Source organism: Ictalurus furcatus, chromosome 20 (genome assembly GCF_023375685.1).
Source record: "Ictalurus furcatus strain D&B chromosome 20, Billie_1.0, whole genome shotgun sequence".
Classification (NCBI taxonomy): domain Eukaryota; kingdom Metazoa; phylum Chordata; class Actinopteri; order Siluriformes; family Ictaluridae; genus Ictalurus; species Ictalurus furcatus.
Window position 1 is genome coordinate 9,746,505 of NC_071274.1, and position 20,000 is coordinate 9,766,504.

At 38.9% G+C, this 20,000-nt stretch overlaps 1 protein-coding gene across 2 annotated transcripts in view; it reads left to right on the forward strand.

The window, feature by feature from the left end:
• The window catches only part of LOC128623996 (integrin beta-1), a 67,539-nt gene that overhangs the window by 31,243 nt on the left and 16,296 nt on the right, over positions 1 to 20,000 (forward strand). For both annotated transcript variants that reach the window (XM_053651247.1, XM_053651249.1), the window contains exons 4-12: positions 1,415 to 1,637; positions 4,474 to 4,644; positions 4,831 to 5,069; positions 6,215 to 6,370; positions 6,443 to 6,538; positions 6,644 to 6,733; positions 7,504 to 7,644; positions 7,802 to 8,001; positions 16,158 to 16,396. In XM_053651247.1, the coding sequence (XP_053507222.1) occupies positions 1,415 to 1,637; positions 4,474 to 4,644; positions 4,831 to 5,069; positions 6,215 to 6,370; positions 6,443 to 6,538; positions 6,644 to 6,733; positions 7,504 to 7,644; positions 7,802 to 8,001; positions 16,158 to 16,396 (1,555 nt within the window). The remainder of the gene's footprint in view (positions 1 to 1,414; positions 1,638 to 4,473; positions 4,645 to 4,830; positions 5,070 to 6,214; positions 6,371 to 6,442; positions 6,539 to 6,643; positions 6,734 to 7,503; positions 7,645 to 7,801; positions 8,002 to 16,157; positions 16,397 to 20,000) is intronic.

Below are 20,000 nucleotides of genomic sequence, written 5' to 3' on the forward strand. Positions count from 1 at the left end.
AGTTTATATTGTATTTCAGATTTGTTATTTTTTATGGATGCACAAGAATCACTGAATTAAACTACAGTCCTAAATTTATAATAAAAACTCCTTCACTGCACCTTGTGGTTTCTGTTACTCGCTGCCTTTAGACATATTATTTTACTTGTTTACTTTTGATCATAGTGTTTTAATTGGACATTACAGATCTTACTCACGCTTGCACTGTATCACTGCGTCTCCACTGCACGTGAACAGCAACGGGGCCACTTCCGTTATAATAACAGAATTTACACTGCAAATACAGCATATAATGACAATAAACTTAAATTAAACTAAACCTTTTAAGCAACTCACACCAGTTCCCCCTGCCCCTTACACACAGTGGAGTATTTTGGATGTAAACACAATTTTGTGCTCATGCAGCACTGTTTGATCTCCACGGCGTTTAATATAAAATGCTTCCCTGCCTTAGAGGACTTTTTTCCTCAGTCACATGACGATTTCGCCTCCGTCTGATGGAGACTGAGGTTATGTTGGGAATAAAAGATAACTTGACAGAAAGCAAACTGAAGAAAGTCATTGTCGCTGATTCTGTGTGTCTGCTACTGCTAGCGTGTGTATGACGTCATGCCCTGTCGCCTAGAAGCGGCTTATAGTTCCGGTTAGTAAAACAAACGCTAGTGATCTTTTTGAGATGATATTACCTTTCTAAAATCCACACACTAGACAGTAGAGTGCATAGTGTAAGTGTAGAGTGTACAGTACTTCATTTGGGACACAACTTTAGTATTTACTCTCTGAAGCGTGTTTTCAGAACAGAAGTAACGTAATGAGTAAATCTCCCCCATGCCGCTCGCAGACCAACTAATCGATAATGAGATTCGGTGACCGGTTTTCATAATCGATTTTATCGTTTAGTTGTTGCAGCCCTAATAAACACACACACACACACATATATATATATATTAGTATGTGTATATATTTGTATTTTTTTATATATAATTATAATGTAGGTGTGTATATGTGTGTGTATGTGTGTATGTATATATATATATGTGTTTATATATATATATATATATATATATATATATATATATATATATATATATATATATATATATATATATATACTGTATGTACATATGCACACGTGCTTGAAATTTTGTAAACACTTTAGTATTTTCTGTACGTCTGCATAACACAATATATATATTATAATTATTTCTAAAAGGTACATTTGCTGTGGTCTGTAAAGAACCTTGCGTTCTTTGATTTTTCATGCATTTTCAATGTGCTAACAAGATGTTCAAAACAGTTTTCCTTTAAAATATTTAATAGCTCACTTCTTTTCTGCTTGTTTTTCCAAGTCATTTGTGACAATGCTTACTTGATATGCAGTTCTCTAATTGTTCTGTACTCCCTGTGCCTGTAGTCCTTTCTGAAGCAAGGTGAATCAAAATCAACACGCTGTGATGAAATTGAGGCTCTGATTAAGAAGGGCTGTCCTACGAACAATGTGGAAAATCCTCGAGGGACAGTCGTCGCCAATGAGAACAAAACGGTCACAAACCGTAAAAAAGATGTAGCTGAGAAACTGAAACCGGACCAGATCACTCAGATTCAACCTCAGAAGCTCACACTGAATCTAAGAGCAGGTACATTATGATTAATATAGTGGTGTATATCAAGTAAAGTGACCTGTTTCTTACCCCAAAGACAGTTAAATAAGTAGGTTCAACATTGTCCACCCCCAGATCCCAACCATGTACATGATGCTCTACCCCACTACCAACGGTGGCCGGTAGAATAAAGTTCAGTTAGAGTTGCCAAGTTCAACTGTCAATAATAGTGCGGAAAAATGTGTTGAGCTCTCTCTGAATAATAAACAACTTTAATTATTCTTTATATTTTACCTGGCACACAGTTCTGCTATATAATTAGCCTGAAGCTTTCTCCAACTAGCTTGTTATTTATTCATCTGTTCTTTATCCACAACTTGGCTCTTAAATCAGCATCTCCCCTTGGCAGGTGCTGATTTATTGTGTTTGGCGGTTAATGACAATTGTTTCATTTATGCTGAGTGACTTTATCGTCTTATCATAGACGAGTACTCTTATACAGATGTACTCTGCTTGTTAGAGGGACAAGCTATAGAGCACTTTATCAACTTTGTCATCCAAGCACTTCAAACCCAAGTTATAACTCATTATGTTTATTAAATTTCTTTAGGAGCACCTTTACACCTGCACATTCATGCAGTTATCAACCAATCATATGGTAGCAGTGCAATGCAAAAATATTGTGCAGATACAGGTCAAGTGCTCCAGTTAATGTTCACATCAGAATGAAGAAAAAAGTGTGATCTCTGTGACTTTGATCATTTTAAGGATGTTTGTACCAGATGGACTAGTTGAGTATTTTAGAAACAGCTGATCTCCTGGAAATTTCACACAACTGTACAGAATTACTACTATAGAAATTACACAGAATAGTGCAAAAACTAAAAAAAACAGTTCTGTTTGATAGTTCTGTGATCAGGGAGGTCAGAGAGTTCTTGTTGAAAAGAGGTCAGAGGAAAATGGCCCGATTGGTTCAAAATGCCAGGAAGGATACAGTAAAACATAAGCACTCTTTACAATCGTGGTGTTCAGAAAAGCATCTCAGCATGCAAAAAACATTGAACCTTCAGGTGGATGGGCTACAACAGAAGACCACATTGGGTACCAGTCTTGTCAGCCAAGAACAACATGTCAGGTTATCATGGGCCCAGGCTCACCCAAACTAGACAGTTGAAGATTAGAAAAATGGTCTTTTTCCAGTGTTCAACTGCCCACTTTCTGAGAGTCTATGCCCATTATGGCCTCAGATTCTTGTTCTTGGCTGACAGGAGTGGAACCTGATGTGGTCTTCTCCTGTTAGTCCATCCACCTCAAGGTTTGTTGTGTTGTGCATTCTAAGATGCTTGTCTGCTCACCATGGTTGTAAAGAGTTCGTATTTGAATAACTATACACTTCCCGTCAGCTCAAATCAGTCTGGTCATTCTTCTCTTATCCTTCTCAACAAGGTGTTTCAGCCTGCCGATCCTCTGCTCACAGGATGTTTTGTTTGTTTGTTTTTTGCGCCATTCTATGTATACTGTAGTAGGGATGTCCTGATACCAAAAATGTGGTAGTCGGTATGGATACCACCAAAAGTACAAGATACTCGATACCAAAGTCAATACCGCGGTGTGGTATAAAAATCAAATTCAAAACTCTTCTGGAGGACATCCTCGTCTGGCTGATGCTGGCAAAAAAGAGAGGTGGAGGGGGTTAGTTATCAAACACTGGCTGACTGACTAATAAAACAGTGGAAGCTAAGGTGCTAAGGTGCAGTCCTAAGCGCACACACACACCTTATACTCTGAATGCAAGCATTAGTTTAAATTCACTGATATGTTTGCATGCCAAGAAGATTTATTAAAACCATTAACATTTCTATAATAATTTGTGACATTAGGCTACATTTTGCTGACAGGACACGGGCTGAACGGCGATGCATGGTGGCCCATTAGGGAGGTAGTTTATAACATTGCAATGCGTTAGCATCGTTAACTGGCTATCGCAAACATTACATGGAGCATAACATTAGCTGGTTTCACGGCCACAATGCCAGCTGCCTTAGAGAAACATAATATAGGGCCCGTCTTTCAGGTGCTTTGTCAAATTCGAGGTGTTTCCTTGCTTTCTTTCAAATGAACGATAGCATCGGTTGCACACTGCCTTCAGAGCATCAATTATGTTTGTTGTCATCCGACTCGAATGCAGAGTAATATATTTGACTCTTACCACCTTTCCTCTCAACGAGTCAGGGCGGGGCTAAAATTGTCGCCATTTTCTTTAGTTTTTCCCATGTGCTTGTAGGCGTTCTTCTTCTTTACGACTTGTGGACCAACTAAAACACTTGCACGTATTTGTTGCCCCCTTCAGTTCCGGAAGAATTGCAACTCCGGTACCTTCATTACCAATGGTACCTACGCTACTGCAGAAAAGCAAGTACCGTCACATTTTAAGAATGTTAAGAAAGAAGTATCGGTACTCATGACATCCCTATACTGTAGGGACTGGTGTGTGTGTGTGTGTGTGTGTGTGTGTGTGTGTGTGTGTGTGTGTGTGTGTGTGTGTGTGTGTGAAAATCCCAGATCAGCAGTTTCTGAAATACTCAAACCAGCCCTTCTGGTGAGAACAGCCATGCCATGGTCACTGAGATCACATTTTTCCTGATTCTGAACTTTGATGTGAACATTAACTGAAGCTCTTGAGCTGTAGCTGCATGATTTTATATATTGCATATGATTGGCTAACTGCATGAATGTGCAGGTGTACATGTGTTCCTAATAAAGTGGATGGTGAGTGTGTATAATGTAGAAAGTGTCAAAAATTGACACTTTCACATGGGCCCATTTGTATGGGTTTTGTTCTGATGTGGACACGGTATTATTTTTGTTATAGGTGAGCCTCAAAAATTTTCCCTGAAGTTTAAAAGGGCAGAGGATTATCCCATTGACCTGTACTACCTGATGGACTTGAGTTACTCCATGAAGGATGATTTGGAGAATGTGAAGAATTTGGGAACGGACCTGATGCGTGAGATGCAGTCAGTCACATCCGACTTCAGGATTGGTATGGGTGTTTCAAACTATCCCAATAGCAGTAAAGAATCAGTGGGATCCATAATGGTGTATGTTAACTAGCTCAGTTAACCAAGTGTGACTAAGTCAGGCTTGTTCTTTGGGTGTTGTTGGAGTTCTGCTCATTTAATCAACACAAATATTGAATGTATATATTCTGGTGTAATTTTTTTTCCAGGTTTTGGTTCATTTGTGGAAAAGACTGTGATGCCCTACATCAGTACAACCCCTGCTAAGCTGCTGAATCCCTGTACTTCCGATCAAAACTGCACAAGCCCCTTCAGCTATAAAAATGTATTAAGTCTGACTGAGGATGGTCGCCAGTTTAACAGCCTAGTCAGCCGGCAACAGATTTCTGGAAACCTGGACTCACCCGAGGGAGGCTTTGATGCCATCATGCAAGTTGCTGTCTGTGGGGTAGGTTTGTTAGGGAGGTTACTTGAACTAAAGAGCAATTCTAGTGGCCTTTTTCCCGTTGTCATGCCCTGTGTTCACAGAATTAATGCTCATTTTAAGCTGATTCATGGAAAGCAGCTATATACGCAATGTGTTTCGACAAGGTAATAATCTTGAAGGAATGGCTGTAAATGACACCACAGTGTAAACTCCAAAGCTTTACTTGCACAACATGCTTAATAAGGATAATGGCTTAATTTCTGGAGCATTTTGTTGTTTAGGGCTGGACATCAGTTGATGAACGCTTATTGCTAAAGCATGCTTGGTCCTGTACACATTCTGGAAAACAAAGTAACCCTAAATGAACCTATAGAAAACTAGGAACACTAAAAAAGTTAAACAAAAACAGCCTTAAGGAGGTTGTAAACCATTGTTGCATGTCAGCAGTTTATTATGAGTTTATGTAGGACAAAAACATCAGTTGCTATTCTAGTTTTTCACTTCTGCTGTAGAAACAGAATTTAAAAATCCCCAGTCTCTCATTTAATAGCCTACATGTAAACCTCATACCCCTTCTTGGCTTAGTTAGTTAGTGGCCCTTGTGTCTAACTCGAACTGTTTTATAATAATTATGAAATGATGATAATGTTTTCTGGAGTTGCTTTTTTAAGTGCATTTTATGATATACATCACATATACCATAACCCTACATGTAAAATGTATATTGCTTTGTTTTTCATTTGTGGACTTGAATCAAAATATTGATTGTGTAGTTGCAATAGATGTTTTACCTCTAACAGTAATGTGCACACCATGCCTTTGTATGGATTGTGCAGTGCATTGTCCAAGATTATCCTTGACTCTTTAGCATCTAGGTCATCTGATAGGAGAATCCCCCCCCCCCCCCCCCAGCTCTACCACGATTATGACAGTTGCTCACTGGGGAGGTTGAAGGGTAACACATGCTTTCTTACTTTTTCCAAGACACAATTTATCCTGGCCACTGATTGCTGTGCCATCATCAGAATTCAAACTCATGATCTCCCCAATTCCTATTGTGCTGCATGGGAGCACATCGATATATTTTTAACTGCACTACATTAATATATTTTTAGTTGTAAGCTTTAAAATTAATAACACCACCTTTTTTTGTTTGGATATTTTAGGAACAGATTGGTTGGAGGAATGTCACCCGACTGCTAGTGTTTTCAACAGACGCTGGCTTTCACTTTGCGGGAGACGGTAAACTGGGTGGCATTGTGCTGCCCAATGATGGAAAATGCCACCTGAAGGATAATATATACACAATGAGCCATTACTATGTAAGTTTGCTGTATTCCACATCCTAGAAATCTACAAATACACAGTAATACTGAAGACCTTCTTTGTTATAGGACTACCCTTCAATCGCACACCTTGTACAGAAACTGAGCGACAACAACATTCAGACCATCTTTGCTGTGACTGAGGAGTTCCAGCCTGTCTATAAGGTAATCAATTTTAATAACATGCAATAAGGCAAGTAGTGAACTATGTAGAAAAGAAAAACAGCAAATTAAGCAAACAGATTTTGAGAAGATTCATTTAATTTTTAGGAGCTTAAAAATCTTATTCCAAAGTCAGCTGTGGGAACGTTGTCTGCGAACTCCAGTAACGTGATCAAACTTATCATTGATGCCTACAATGTGAGTAAAACAGTCTTGTATGACTGACTTTATGCTTGAAGCGTGTACTGTACTATACATTCTTGGTATGGTTGCTGTTCATCTCCAATGGACTAATGTACATTGTTAAGAGTATGTGGACACCTTACCATGGTACCAATATGTGAGCCTTCCCCAAACTGTTGCTAAAATATTGTAAGCACACAATTGAATAGAATGTCCTTGTATGTTGTACAATTAAATTTTCCCTTCACTGTAACTAAGGGGCCTAGACCAAACCTGTTCCAGCATGACCGTGGCCCTGTGCATAAAGCTACAGTAGGTCCTTAAAAACATGGTTTGCCAAAGTTGGAGTGGAAGAACTCTAGTGGCCTGCACAAAAGCCCTGGCTGAACACTTTTGGGATGAACTGGAAAGCCACCTGCGGGCAAGGAGGCCTTGCCCAACATCAGTCCCTGACCTTGCTAATGCTTTTGTGCCTGAATGGGCAAATCTCTACAGCCATGCTCCAAAATGTAATGGAAAGCCTTTCCAGATTAGTGGAGGTTATTATAACAGCAAAGGGTGGACTAAATCTGGGATGGCAAGTTCAACAAGCACATAGTGTGATTGGTCAGGTGTCCAACTCTTGCTATAATATCCCAAAGTGAGTGAGGGATTCTTGTTTTTAAAAAGCAAAAAGGGCAAAATGAGATTCTTTTAATTATATATCTGTATGTTCCTTGTTGATGTATTCACATTGTTTGAATCTCATGAACTTTCTTTCAATAATTTCCAAATCTCTGCCTTAGTCTCTGTCATCCGAGGTGATCCTGGAGAACAGCAAGCTGCCTGAGGGAGTGTCCATCTCATACGTGTCCCACTGCAAGAACGGAGTGAGTGAAACGGGAGACAATGGAAGAAAGTGCTCAAACATCTCCATCGGTGATGAGGTAAGATCAAGTGTAATGTTAAGAGGTGAACATAGGAGGTCACTGAGAGAAGCTAAGTTTAAACCTGCCAGTCCTATTTTATCTGATAAGGTTTTTTTTTTGGTAATATCATGAAAGTGAAATATGATCTGCACCAATGTTCCTGTTCATCATGCAGGTGACCTTTGACATAGCCATCACCACTAAGGGCTGCCCATCACATGGTACATCAGAGGTGAAGATCAAGCCACTGGGCTTCAATGAGGAGGTAGTGGTTGTTCTAAACTTCATCTGTGAGTGTGAATGTTCCAAAAAAGGAATACCCAAAAGTCCTGACTGTCACTTTGGCAATGGAACCCTCGAATGTGGAGCATGCAGGTAAGAGATCAATGTCAAAAACACACTGGAGTGTGTTTGTTTCTCATGCATGAATTTAGTTTCAAATTATTTTTACTGAATTTGATTGAAAGTTCTCTAATCTAAAATGTAAAAAACAAAAAACATTCCATTGACCAATTCAAGCACGTTAATACCAAGCCAAAAATCAATTCTAGAGTTAGAACTGCGGTGTGGTTTGTACTACAAATATTGCCTTTTACATTTAAAGACCTCCAGATATCTAACAGGGAATTAGAATTGTTAAACTTTTGTAAAACATTTAAGTGGGAGACCTCAAAACTGGTCGGACATCTGTCTAACCATTCATCTGGTGAAACAAATTCTGCTCCAACGAAGGCACAGTCTGCTGGATAAGCAACTTTAAATTCCATAATGTCCATAATCTTATTGAGAATCACCTTTTTCTGGTTGCAATTGGAAAAACTATACATTTTCACCAGTGTAAAGGGACTGTCTTCAATAAGCAGAGCCATATCTATCCAGTGTCCATTTTCGTTACGAAAGGCGTTTCAATGTAATCAGAATGCTTGCTTCTAACTACCTTAGGTCCTACTAGAAGTAATAATGTCTTGTCAGAATTGACTAGGAGGAAGATATTCAGCGTCTAATGTCCTTTACACATTCCTTGACTATTAAGCTAGTATTTCTCGTCTGAATTGGCTGAAACATTATAGCCTATAGTTGGACAACTGAGCTCGGGGCTCTAATGCTGGAGCTGAAGGTTCCATCTCCGTCAAAGGCCCTCAGATTTCCCCTACTGAAACTATGCTGCTCCTGCTCTTGCTATAACCCTCTCTAGTGTCTTGATGCGCACCTCTAATCTCTGCAATCTCTGTCTATGACCGAGAACTAACTATAATATATATTATCACAAATAAAGCTAATGATTGAGGAAGGAGGACTAAACATCCTCCATTCAACAAGCTGAACATTTGCCAAGTGGAATGTTAGACATACCTTATTCTAAGCTTTATGGAGATTTTGGACAGATTTGACGTGGATGGTCTCCGCTTGCATGCATGCACATAGACATTAATGAAGACACACACTGGTCTCGGACCGGCTTAAGGCCTTCTGGGAATTAATGTCCCTCGGTATCACCATGCAGCAGACACAGTCCTAAGAAAGAAGAGGCTTTGTTTGAAAGTTTTTTTTCTTTGGGGGGAAAAACACCACAGTACCAAGACGGGTGATATGAAAGTGGAATTGCCATGATGACACAACAAACCAGAACTCCCAGATAACTATAGAATCACAAAGAAAAGACTTAAGAAAATGTTGCAGTCAGATGTAGTGCTGTATCACAGGTATAATTAAGTTGTGAATGATCACCTCAAGCAGGGCATTGTCAAAGACCTGGTGGGGGATAAGTAATCTCTGACAGCTGTAAAGTACTACATGCCTCATCATTCTGTGCTCCGAGAAGATAAGGTAACAAGAAAACTGAGTGTGGTCTTTGATGCCTCGTCATATGATAAGGGCCTCCCTTCACTGAATAACTGTTTACTTACTGGTCTTAACCTGAATCCAGAGCATCTTAATAAAATTCAGACTGCATGAGATTGCATTTACAGAAGACATCAATGACAGGGCTCCAGGCAAAAAAAAAATCTAGGAGCCATTGGCTCCTAAACCCAGAATATTTAGGCGCCAAATCAAATTTTCAGGAGCCAAAATATAGTGATGACATATGATATAATTGATAAATGGCTACCTCACACTGCCTTTTCTTTCCCCTCTGTACTGTCTGCCTTTGTTTACTCTGCCTCCCATAGTTTACACAATGTATTCTTTACATACACAATATGTGCAATGTTCAGTAAATCATATTGAATCATATTACTGTAAATACTTAAATGTCCAGTGATTTGTTACTTTTTTGTTCAACTATGTACAAAAGCAGTTGTTTCCTGCTTATTCAGGCTCAGAGTCATGTAGGCTGCTATGAATTTTATTTTCCATTCCCTCATCTCTTTTTAAGCGACTTTATCACTAGCACGTTGCACTGCTTTCACGATTGGGGTGGCACGAGGGGCAGACCTAGCAGCGACATAATCCCTGGCGTTCTTAAGTTTTTTACTGTCACCATGCTTCTTCAGTTACTTTTTGAAAATGACTCGAACCGGTAACGAACTCTGTTTTACCAGCAATATCTTGTCCTGCTTTAGCACAAAAGGTGCAGTACATTTTCCCATTGTCATAACGTAACCAGGCTCTTGTAGCCAAGCTGATTTAAACAGTCTTGTCGGGATGGGAGCCGCAGAGACGGGAGAAGAAGACTTGACTCGCTGCGCTTGGCTGTCATCATCTGTAAAAGATTGCACACCGATTGAAACGGGCTGGGATGACTCAAATGTCACTTGAGAACTTTCACTGGTCGACAGGGTCTCAACATCGTCAGCATCTGATGTAGAGGAGGCAGGGTTTGGATGGGCAGGGAATGAGAGTCTATTTTTCGTTTGCGCATTTCATTTTGTTGTCAGCTGCCCAATGTTAGTTAACTACACAGTTAGCTAGCCTACATATAACTGATAAATTCAAATTCCAACGAACTAAACCACATCAAACTAAATTAAACACCTTTAATAAAGTTAACACTCCCAACTTTTTAACCCGATAAACGTGACGTTAAACCTGTTTCTGTTCATCTATACAGCCAACGCTTCAACCACTGCAGGACAAGAGTGCAGAGTTTGTTTATTGGAAACCATACAGATGTGTATGCGATAGGGCAGGTAATTGCATGCACAAGAGATGAGTTCAGTAGCCTTACACAACAAGACTTATCGTAATTTCTATTTAATTTGTTTTTAAATTTTGTTTGTGGGTAACGGTGGCGACTGGCAGAAAAAACATGGTCACAAAATTAAAAAGTTAGTCGCATTTTAGTCGCCATCTGGAGCCCTGAATGAAGGGGGGCAGAGATGCGGTGCGATTCCTCTGGCTCACTGCACCATCCCATGAAAACAGATGAGAAACTGTGTGCGCTAAGGGTGAAGAGTGATGTTTGGTGTGTCCCCCAGCCCATTTCTCCTGGCAGCTACTGTGAGAAAGCATTTAAAGGAATATGAAACCTAACTTCCTGAGGTTGTGAAGATGATAAAGGAATCACTTTATGTTGATGACTTCATCTCAAATGCAAGTGATGTGGAAAATACCTTCTTTATACCTACCAGTGCAAAACACATTGTCCACATTGCTGGCATGGACCTTTGCAAATGGACAACTAACTGTTCTGCAATGAAGGAGAAATGGAAGACAACAATGAATGGCCTTGCACCAGAGATGGAGGCAAATGGATCTGTACTGAAGGATCTAGGCTTGGTGTGGAGGACTGAAACAGATTATTTTGTCTTTGATCTGACTACATTGTTGGATGCTGTAATAAAGGGAGAACACAAAAAGAAGCATACTGTTCGCATATAAGAACCAATAGGCTTGCCTCCAGATCTTGCACAAGAATGGCAAAGATGGTCTTCAGAACTTCCACCACATAGTCGTCCTCCATTGGTATGGAATAAAATCTGATCAAAGGCACATTTATCTAATTGCTCTGCTCCTCCACGATTATGCATTCGTCAGAGAAGAGTGAACTGTATAAACCTCCCCCAATTGGATTTCGTTTCACCGGATTTGACCTCGTTACCCCAGTCTCCTCTGAATATGGCCCAAGTTAATGCTAGGTCCATGTACAACAAAACTTTTATTTTAAATGAATTTTCTGCCAGACATAACTTGGATATTTTATTCCTGACTGAGACCTGGGTTAGTCCTGGGGAGTCAACAGTCCTCAAGGAACTCTGTCTGCTGAACTGTTATTAGTACTCCAATGTCTTCTGGCAAGGGCGGCTGATGGTTTTTAAACAATCACTTAATGTACGGACAGTTTCTGTTGGGATTTACTCATCGTTTGTGGTACAGTGTGTTGCGTTAGTCGACCTCCTCCACACTTTTGTGTTTTGATCTATAGGCCACCTAACCTGTACATTTTTGAAGAGACATTTTGAAGTGATTTTTGTGATATATTTTTTTTTAAACTTCTATTGTTCCGTTGTATGATCGTATGTTATTATTGGATGATTTTAATGTGCATGTCTGCTGCCCTGGTCGATCCTTGGTTACTGAATTTTGTAATATCTTTCTTTTGGTCTTACTCAACATATAAATCAGGCAGTCCATAATGATGAGTCTTTATTGATCACATATACATATGCACAGTGAAATTCTTTTCTTCGCATACCCCAGCATGTTAGGAGGTTAGGGTCAGTCATGATACAGCGCCCCTGGAGCAGAGGGTTAAGGGCCTTGCTCAAGGGCCCAACAGTGGCAGCTTGGCAGTGCTGGGGTTTGAACCACCGACCTTCCGATCAGTAACCCAGAGCCTTAACTGCCAAGCCACCACTGCCCAATGTTTCAATGTTAATATTGAAAATGCTTCTTTGTCTGATCACACGCCCATTGTTTTTAATGTCCTTGCTGCGAGCTCTGCCGTCGTGACTAGGCCCTCAGGCTGTTACTCCCATTTTATTAATTCACTCACTGCCTCTCAGTTTAGTGAAAGTCATCTAGCTAATGCTGTTGAAAAATCTATCTTGTGTGCTGCAGAGTCTTCTTCTGGACCCGATGATTTGATTGCTTTATTTTACACATTTTGCTCTAATATTTTAGATTCTGTTGCTCCTTTCAAGCTGAAACAACAAAGCAAAAGTCTTATTACTGGCTGGATGATAATACACGTTCTGTTAGACAGGCTTGTCGAAAAGCAGAGCAGAGATGGAAGCATGAGCGTTTAACTGTGTCCTTTGAGATTTTTAAAAATTGTCTGTTTTTATGACAATTGACGTACTGTACACTTACACTAGAAAGGTAATATCATCTCAAATGGAACACTAGCGGGTTTTTACTAACCGGAAGCATAAGTTGATTCCTAGTCGATGGCGCATGACGTCATACACACGCTAGCATTAGCAGACACCCAGAGTCACCGACAATGACTTTATTCACTTTACTGTTTGTCAACGTTACCTTTTATTCCCAACATGACCTCAGTCACCATCAGACGGAGGAGTAATCATCAAGTGACTGAGGAAGAAAGTCCTCTAAGGCAGGGGTGCATTTTATATTAAACACCATGGAGATCAAACAGTGATCGACCTGTCTCTAAGCTATCTTTATTTTATCCTTATTTTATCTTTCTGTCAAAGCTGTTAGAGAAAGTTGTGCAGTAGCAATTGATCCTGTTTTTAAATTCAGCCATGTTATTGGAACCTTTACAATCTGGTTTCACTGCTTATCATAGCACAGAGTCTTTGTTAGTCAGTGTTTGTTTGTCAGTGCTTTGTTAAAAGTGTCAAATGACATTTTACTGGCAGTGGATGCTGGTAAAAATACTGTGTTGATGCTACTAGACCTTACAGCTGCATTTGATACTGTAGACCATAACATACTATTTTGGCGCTTAGAGCATTTGATTATCAAATGGTTCAGCTCATGAAGCCTTACAATTGTTCAGCTCATATCTTAAAGACAGGTCCTTTTCGGTAGCGTTGGGTAATTTCTCCTCATCTTCCACTCCTATTATTAGTAGTGTACCTCAAGACTCCATTCTGGGCCCACTTCTTTTTAACTTGTGTGTCCATTGGGGAATATTATTAGGGCACACAATATCTCTTTTCATTTATATGCTGATGATACCCAGTTGTACATACCCTTGAAAGCTGGTGACTCCATTCAGCCATTGTTGGACTGTCTGGATGTTATAAAAAAAAAAGTTTAATAAATAATTTCCTCCAACTTAATGAAGACAAAACCAAAATAATTGTTTATGGAATCAATTGCCACTGGACATTTGCCCTCTATTAATAATCCATTTATCCACTCATGTATATAAACAAGGTGTTACACATCTGCACATATTCAAATTATACACATACACTGAGGTGTATAGTGTACATATTACCATTATTATTAATTTTTAACTAATTTAATTCTTATTTTTTTATTCCTATTGTGTATATATATATATATTCTTAGATACTTTATTTCAATTCTATTCCTGTTTAATGTGTATTCTTTCCTATCTGTTTTTTGTGTAATTCAGCTGCTGTAACGAGGGAATTTCCCAAGTGTGGGATCAATAAAGGTTATCTTATCTTACATCCGCCTTGCACCTTCAATTACCATTTTTAAAATGAGGCTGAAAACATATCTCTTCTCCCAGGCATTTCAATCCAATTTTTTACCATTGTCTGTCTTTATTTGGTTTTATTCTGTTTTCTCTTTTACTTTTCTTTACTCTGTTCAGCACTTTAAAAGTAAAGTCAGTTTGTTTAAAGCACTATGCTTTAAACAAACTGACCACAGTCGCTCGACTTCCACCATCACCAAGCTTCTGACAACTTTTCCAAACTTGATTTAAAAACATTTTACATAATACGGATTTACTCTGTGGATGAATCTTTATCCACATTTTTTGGGAATCGTGCACAGCATTCCTGAACCAGTTTATTTGCAAAGTTTTTTTTTCCTCTTTGGTGTGATGACGTTTAGTGTCCCCAGCAACGTCTGTAGTCCCATTTAGCAACATGTTCGCAATCGCCTTTTTCAATACATGTAAAAGCTTAAAAACTCATGAGTGGGGTATAAATATTTTGAGCTTGTGTTCACCACAGACCTTATTTCAGGCTTTTAACCAAAATCCCATTCAAAAAACCCATTTGACTTCGGGACGATTGAACCAAAAGTGCTAAAATGCTAACTCATTTCCGGGTTTTGGCATACAAAATTAATTCATCCCTGCACCACTCTATGGTGATTGGCTGTAAGTTTAGGAAGCACTTGATTTGATATGCAGCAGAGTTTTCTATGAACGGAGGACAAACTTTAAACGTCAATATCACCGTCGATCATGTCCATGTAATCGTGGGCAGTGAAAATCGTAATGGAGATCAATATTCAATTAATTGTGCAGCCCTAGTTTCAGTCTGCATTGCAGAAATGAAGGAATTCCTGTGGTATGCTGCAAAGAAATTTAAGTGTTGAGTTTGTTTTTTTTTGTTTTTTTTTTTTAATCAAGTAGTCAGTCATTATTTGCAGTCATTAAAACAGAAAAGACAACATCCTCTATATTAAGAGAGGAGAAATCTTTTTCGTACACCCTGCCTCCCGAATGTTTACATTCTAAATGTTATTAATTTCTAATGGCAGCATTCTAACTCCATAAGAGCTTCTTTTTCTATGGAGTTAAATTTGTATTGGACATAATTTTTCAAGAAAAATATACAATGGGAGAGAAGAAAAACACTTGTGCAAAAATTTGCTCTTCAAATAAAGAGCATTCTTTAAGTTTTCTAAGCTTCCTTTTCACTATTCATGATTTATGAACGCACTGCCAGAGTTTTCACCTACAATTTCAAAGTTTTTGTTTACGCTCCACAAGTTTACATTTGCCCTTCTGGCACAGACCTCTCATGTGGGTGGGCTTAACAGTGATTTACTCTTATTGGCTAGGGAGATTTGGATTGACAGCTCCCTGACCTGGAAGTAGAGACTTCAGTGGCATAAATTTATGTAGTTAGTAGTTATTGTGTTTTGTACTTTGTTGTGGAAACTACTTACTTAATCAGTATATTAGTTTGTAATTAATATTTGAGTTTTGGGTAGTCTCAGACAACAATTTTTTTCGAGATGAGCTCTCAGGAGCGGCATAGGGTGTCATCCTCCTCCTCCTCAACTGTCGATCCAAATCTCACTAGCCAATGAGTGTAAATCACTGTTACGCACACCTAGATGAGAGGTTTGTTGCCAGAATGCCGAACATATAAACTTGTGGAGTGTAAACAAACTTTGGCACGTAAATGAAAACTCAGGCTGCACATTCATGAACCATGATTAACGAAAAGGGAACTTGGAAAACTGGTAACAATGAATGCTGTGTATATATGAAGACCATTTAAAATTTTTGCCACTGAGTTCAATGTTTTCATTTTCAGAGTGTTTTTCTTTTTTTTCCTCATTGTATATTTTTGTTTGATTCTTGAAAAGTTATGTTCAATACTTTCGGCACAAATTTAATTCCATAGTTAAATGGCTCTGTTGTACAGTAAAACTGAAGATGCTGCGTTGTGTCTTGACAGATGCAATGAAGGACGTATTGGAAGGGTTTGTGAATGTAGCAAAGATGACGTCAGGGCAGAGGATCTGGATGCAAACTGCCGCATGGACAATGGCACAGATATCTGTAGCAACAATGGAGACTGTATCTGTGGAACATGTGAATGCAAGAAGCGAGACAACCCAGAGGAGCGGTATGAAGGGAAGTACTGTGAATGTGACAACTTCAACTGTGACCGATCCAGCAACAAACTATGCGGAGGTGAGATTGTATGCTCATTTTATAATGTATTTCAACATTTGTGTTGTTTAAGCCATATTAATGAAATTCTTTGCTCTTTAATATGTAATTTACACCGTTCATGCAGGCTGTGATCTTTCACCTTGTGGTGAGCTCAAAGAGCATTAAACCGGTCATTGGTGGGTTCAGTTTTGTTTACTGCCAATTGCCATCACTGCAGAGCCATAGCTAAACGTGGGGATTCCGTGTTTAAACCCCCCGCAGCTAGATTGGTTTGAGCTGCCAGTAAGATTATAGTAACTCAAATAAGCACTCCTTACAACTGTGGTCATCATGCACAAAACATCGAACCATGAGGTGTATGGGCTACAACAGCAGTAGACCACATTGGGCTAAATCTCCTGCCAGCCATGAAAAGAATCGGAGGCTGTCATAGGCACAGGCTCACCAAAACTGGATTAGAAAAAAAATACTGAACAATCACTGAATTATACCTTTCAGAGTACAAGAGGTTATTCCATTTACTCTTGCTAGTGCACTATTCCAGGTTTCCTTTGATATTCCACTATTCCAGGTTTCCTCATCAATTAGGTCATTAATTTGCCAAGACCTAGTTGGCTCCATTGAATACATGCTAAGTCTAACTGAGCTGGAAGCAGTTTTTGATTGTAGCATATAGGACCACTTATGGAGAGGTTTAAGAAACCAAAACATTGTCTAAACTGAAACCAAATCTTGAGGGTGTTTTGCTACAACTGTACATTGAGTATACAGTGAAATAGTTAGGGGCAATTTGGATAAAGCAAGGCCTTGAAGGGATGATGTACAAGAATATGCCTCTGAAATACACCAAACATCTGGATTCTGAAGCCAATAAGGTATTTTTAAAATGCTTGCAGCCCAATAGTTATACTCAAGGTGGGCTAGTGTGTCCCAACTTCAGTTACCTCCTTCCATATCCTAGGTGTTTCGCCACCCGACATAAATGATGACAGAAGTCTGTCTATATTCTGAAAAAAGGACTGGAACAGGAACCTTGGCAAAATGTTCATTAGTGCACAGTTTATTCTACCTGTGAGAGAAAGGAAAAAGCAAATTCCTTTTTCTAAGATCTAGTTTTAACTTGTCAACCAAAGGTGCAAAGTTCTCTTTATAAAAGCTTAGGGAATCCCTGCATGATGTTGATCCCTAAATATTTGAAACCCTACCCAGCTAGAAATTTTTTGTTCTGAAATGTTCCAAGAACATTACCATTCAATGTTATAGAAATTTTTTCAGCAGAATGTTTTATTTTTGTACCCAGAATGTTACCCTAATAGGTAGGATAATGTGCTTTTAAAACATTCTCTTGTTGTCCGTTGGGCTCTCGCGCGCCCTCGGTCTCCGTCAGGCTCTCGCGCACCCTCGGTCTCCGTCGGATTCTCGGTCTCCGTCACTCTCTGACAGAGCGTGCGAGAGAAAGAACCTAATCTTTTGATTATAGGTTTGAAGGTTTGATTATGCCTTCACAAGACTGGCACTCTGAGTAACACGAGTTTGGTCTAGAGTAAATAAAACTATATAAAAATGTAAAAATTTCACAATAATGAAATATTTTTATACGTTATTTGCAGTACTGTGAAAAATTATTTGATTTCTTATGTTTTTGTGTACATCTCATACTAAGTAGTTTTAGATCTTCAAACAAAATTCAACATAAAACAAAGGCAACCTGAGTGAACACATTTATTTATTTCTTTTTAAAATTGAAGCAAAAACAATTATCCAACACCTTTCACCAATGTGAAAAACTAATTGCCCCCTTAAACTTAAAATCTGGTGGTGCCACCTTTTAGCAGCAATAACTGCAACCAAATGCTTCTGATAACTGTAGACCAGTCTGTCACTTACTTTTAGGACTTGCTCCTTTGCTTTGGATCATTGTCTTGTTGCATAATCCAGTTGTGCTTCAGTTTCAATTTATGGATGTGAAGACCGTTCATCCTCCTTAGGATTTTCTGGTAGAGAGCAGAGTTCATGTTTCCCTCAATTATTGCAAGTTGCCCTGAAGCAGCAAAGCATCCTCACACAATCACACTTCCACCATCATGCTTGAACATAGGTACAGATGTGGCCATTAAAAATGCGTGTCAAAGGAAACTGGATCCTATGATTTCATTCTTTTGAATAAACACTGTTTGCTAGTAGATACAATAGTTCTGCCTGGACATGTACTGTGTACAGCATATATTCTTTTTACCACCAAACCCTGCTGTTTCTTGTACTGAAGCCCATGATCTGCTTATGCTTGGTCTGCGGCTCTATGAAACTCTCTCAGAATCATTTCGCAACAAGCAGCAGAGCACATTAAACATTGTCGAGTCTGAAAAAAATGGAATGTGTTGGTCCATTAGATTTAACAAAACCTATTACGTATGGTTTACATAAAAATGTTGTTTCTCATCAAAACTTATGATGAACCTAATTTAAACAAGTTTCTCAAGAGTGAGCGTGGTTAAGTCACGTAGTATAGGTAACTATAGAATTTAAATGAGTGGGGGTTTTTTCACTCTAGAAAGTTCCTCGAGGTAACATTGAATTTCATCTTCTCCTTTCTTGCCAATGGAAACTTTTGTTCTTTTCTTAGATTAAGTTTTACTATTTAAAAACTGGTTTAAAGTGAACACAAGTCCACTTAATTCATTAATGAAGTCTCCGTGCACTCCCCCAGCTGCCACTTATACAGGATTAGTTTTATTTAGAACAATTAATGGCTGTGTGACATGACCAAACATTATAGTTATTATGTGTCAGCTGCTATATTTTACTTCCCTGAACTATGCAACTGGGAACTAATGTGTGAAACCTAAGTAATTAGCCAGCTATCTAGCTACCACCCAACTTCTTAGCCTAGGTAACCAGCTAATAAACTAATTAATAGGTGCGTCCCACATCGCACAGTTATGCACTATCCTGTGCCATTTTGTAGTGTAAATAGTGTGATTAGTCTGTTCACAATGGAAAAACCCAAAAAAACGAAGTGTGTAATGATGGGCACTTCATGCACTCAACGGTTGCAGCTTTCCTTACATAGCGGATGGGGAGGGGCTATATCAGGCTCAGATGCGGAACTTAGGCAGGAAAAAAGTTTACATTGCCTGCAGCTATAGCCACAACCACAATTTACTATGTTGATTTTAAATTGTGCAAGCAAAATTTGCCTGCAGAGACCAGATGATGCCTCCATCTGACAGTGACTGAGGTCTTGTTGGGTATAAAAGAAAACTGTTTATTAACATAAACAGTAAAATGTACCAATTCATTTTTGCTATGTTTGCTATTTTGCTAATTATAGAGCCATCTACGTGCATTTGACGTAATTTGCCCTTGACTGAGAAGCAGCATACACGTCCTGTTAGTACAAGACCGAAAGTGTACCATTTGAGACGATACTACCCTTATAAAATTCATACACTATACTGCAGAGTGCATATTATAAGTGTATAGTATGTCATTGGGGACACAGCTAATGTTTTTTGTGGTTAACTAGCTTCCTAACATTAGACAAAGAGCAGTTAAGTGATGGCAACTTTAATATCCTTTGAGATGTTAGTGTTGAATGGGTACTTACCATTGGTGCTTAAGC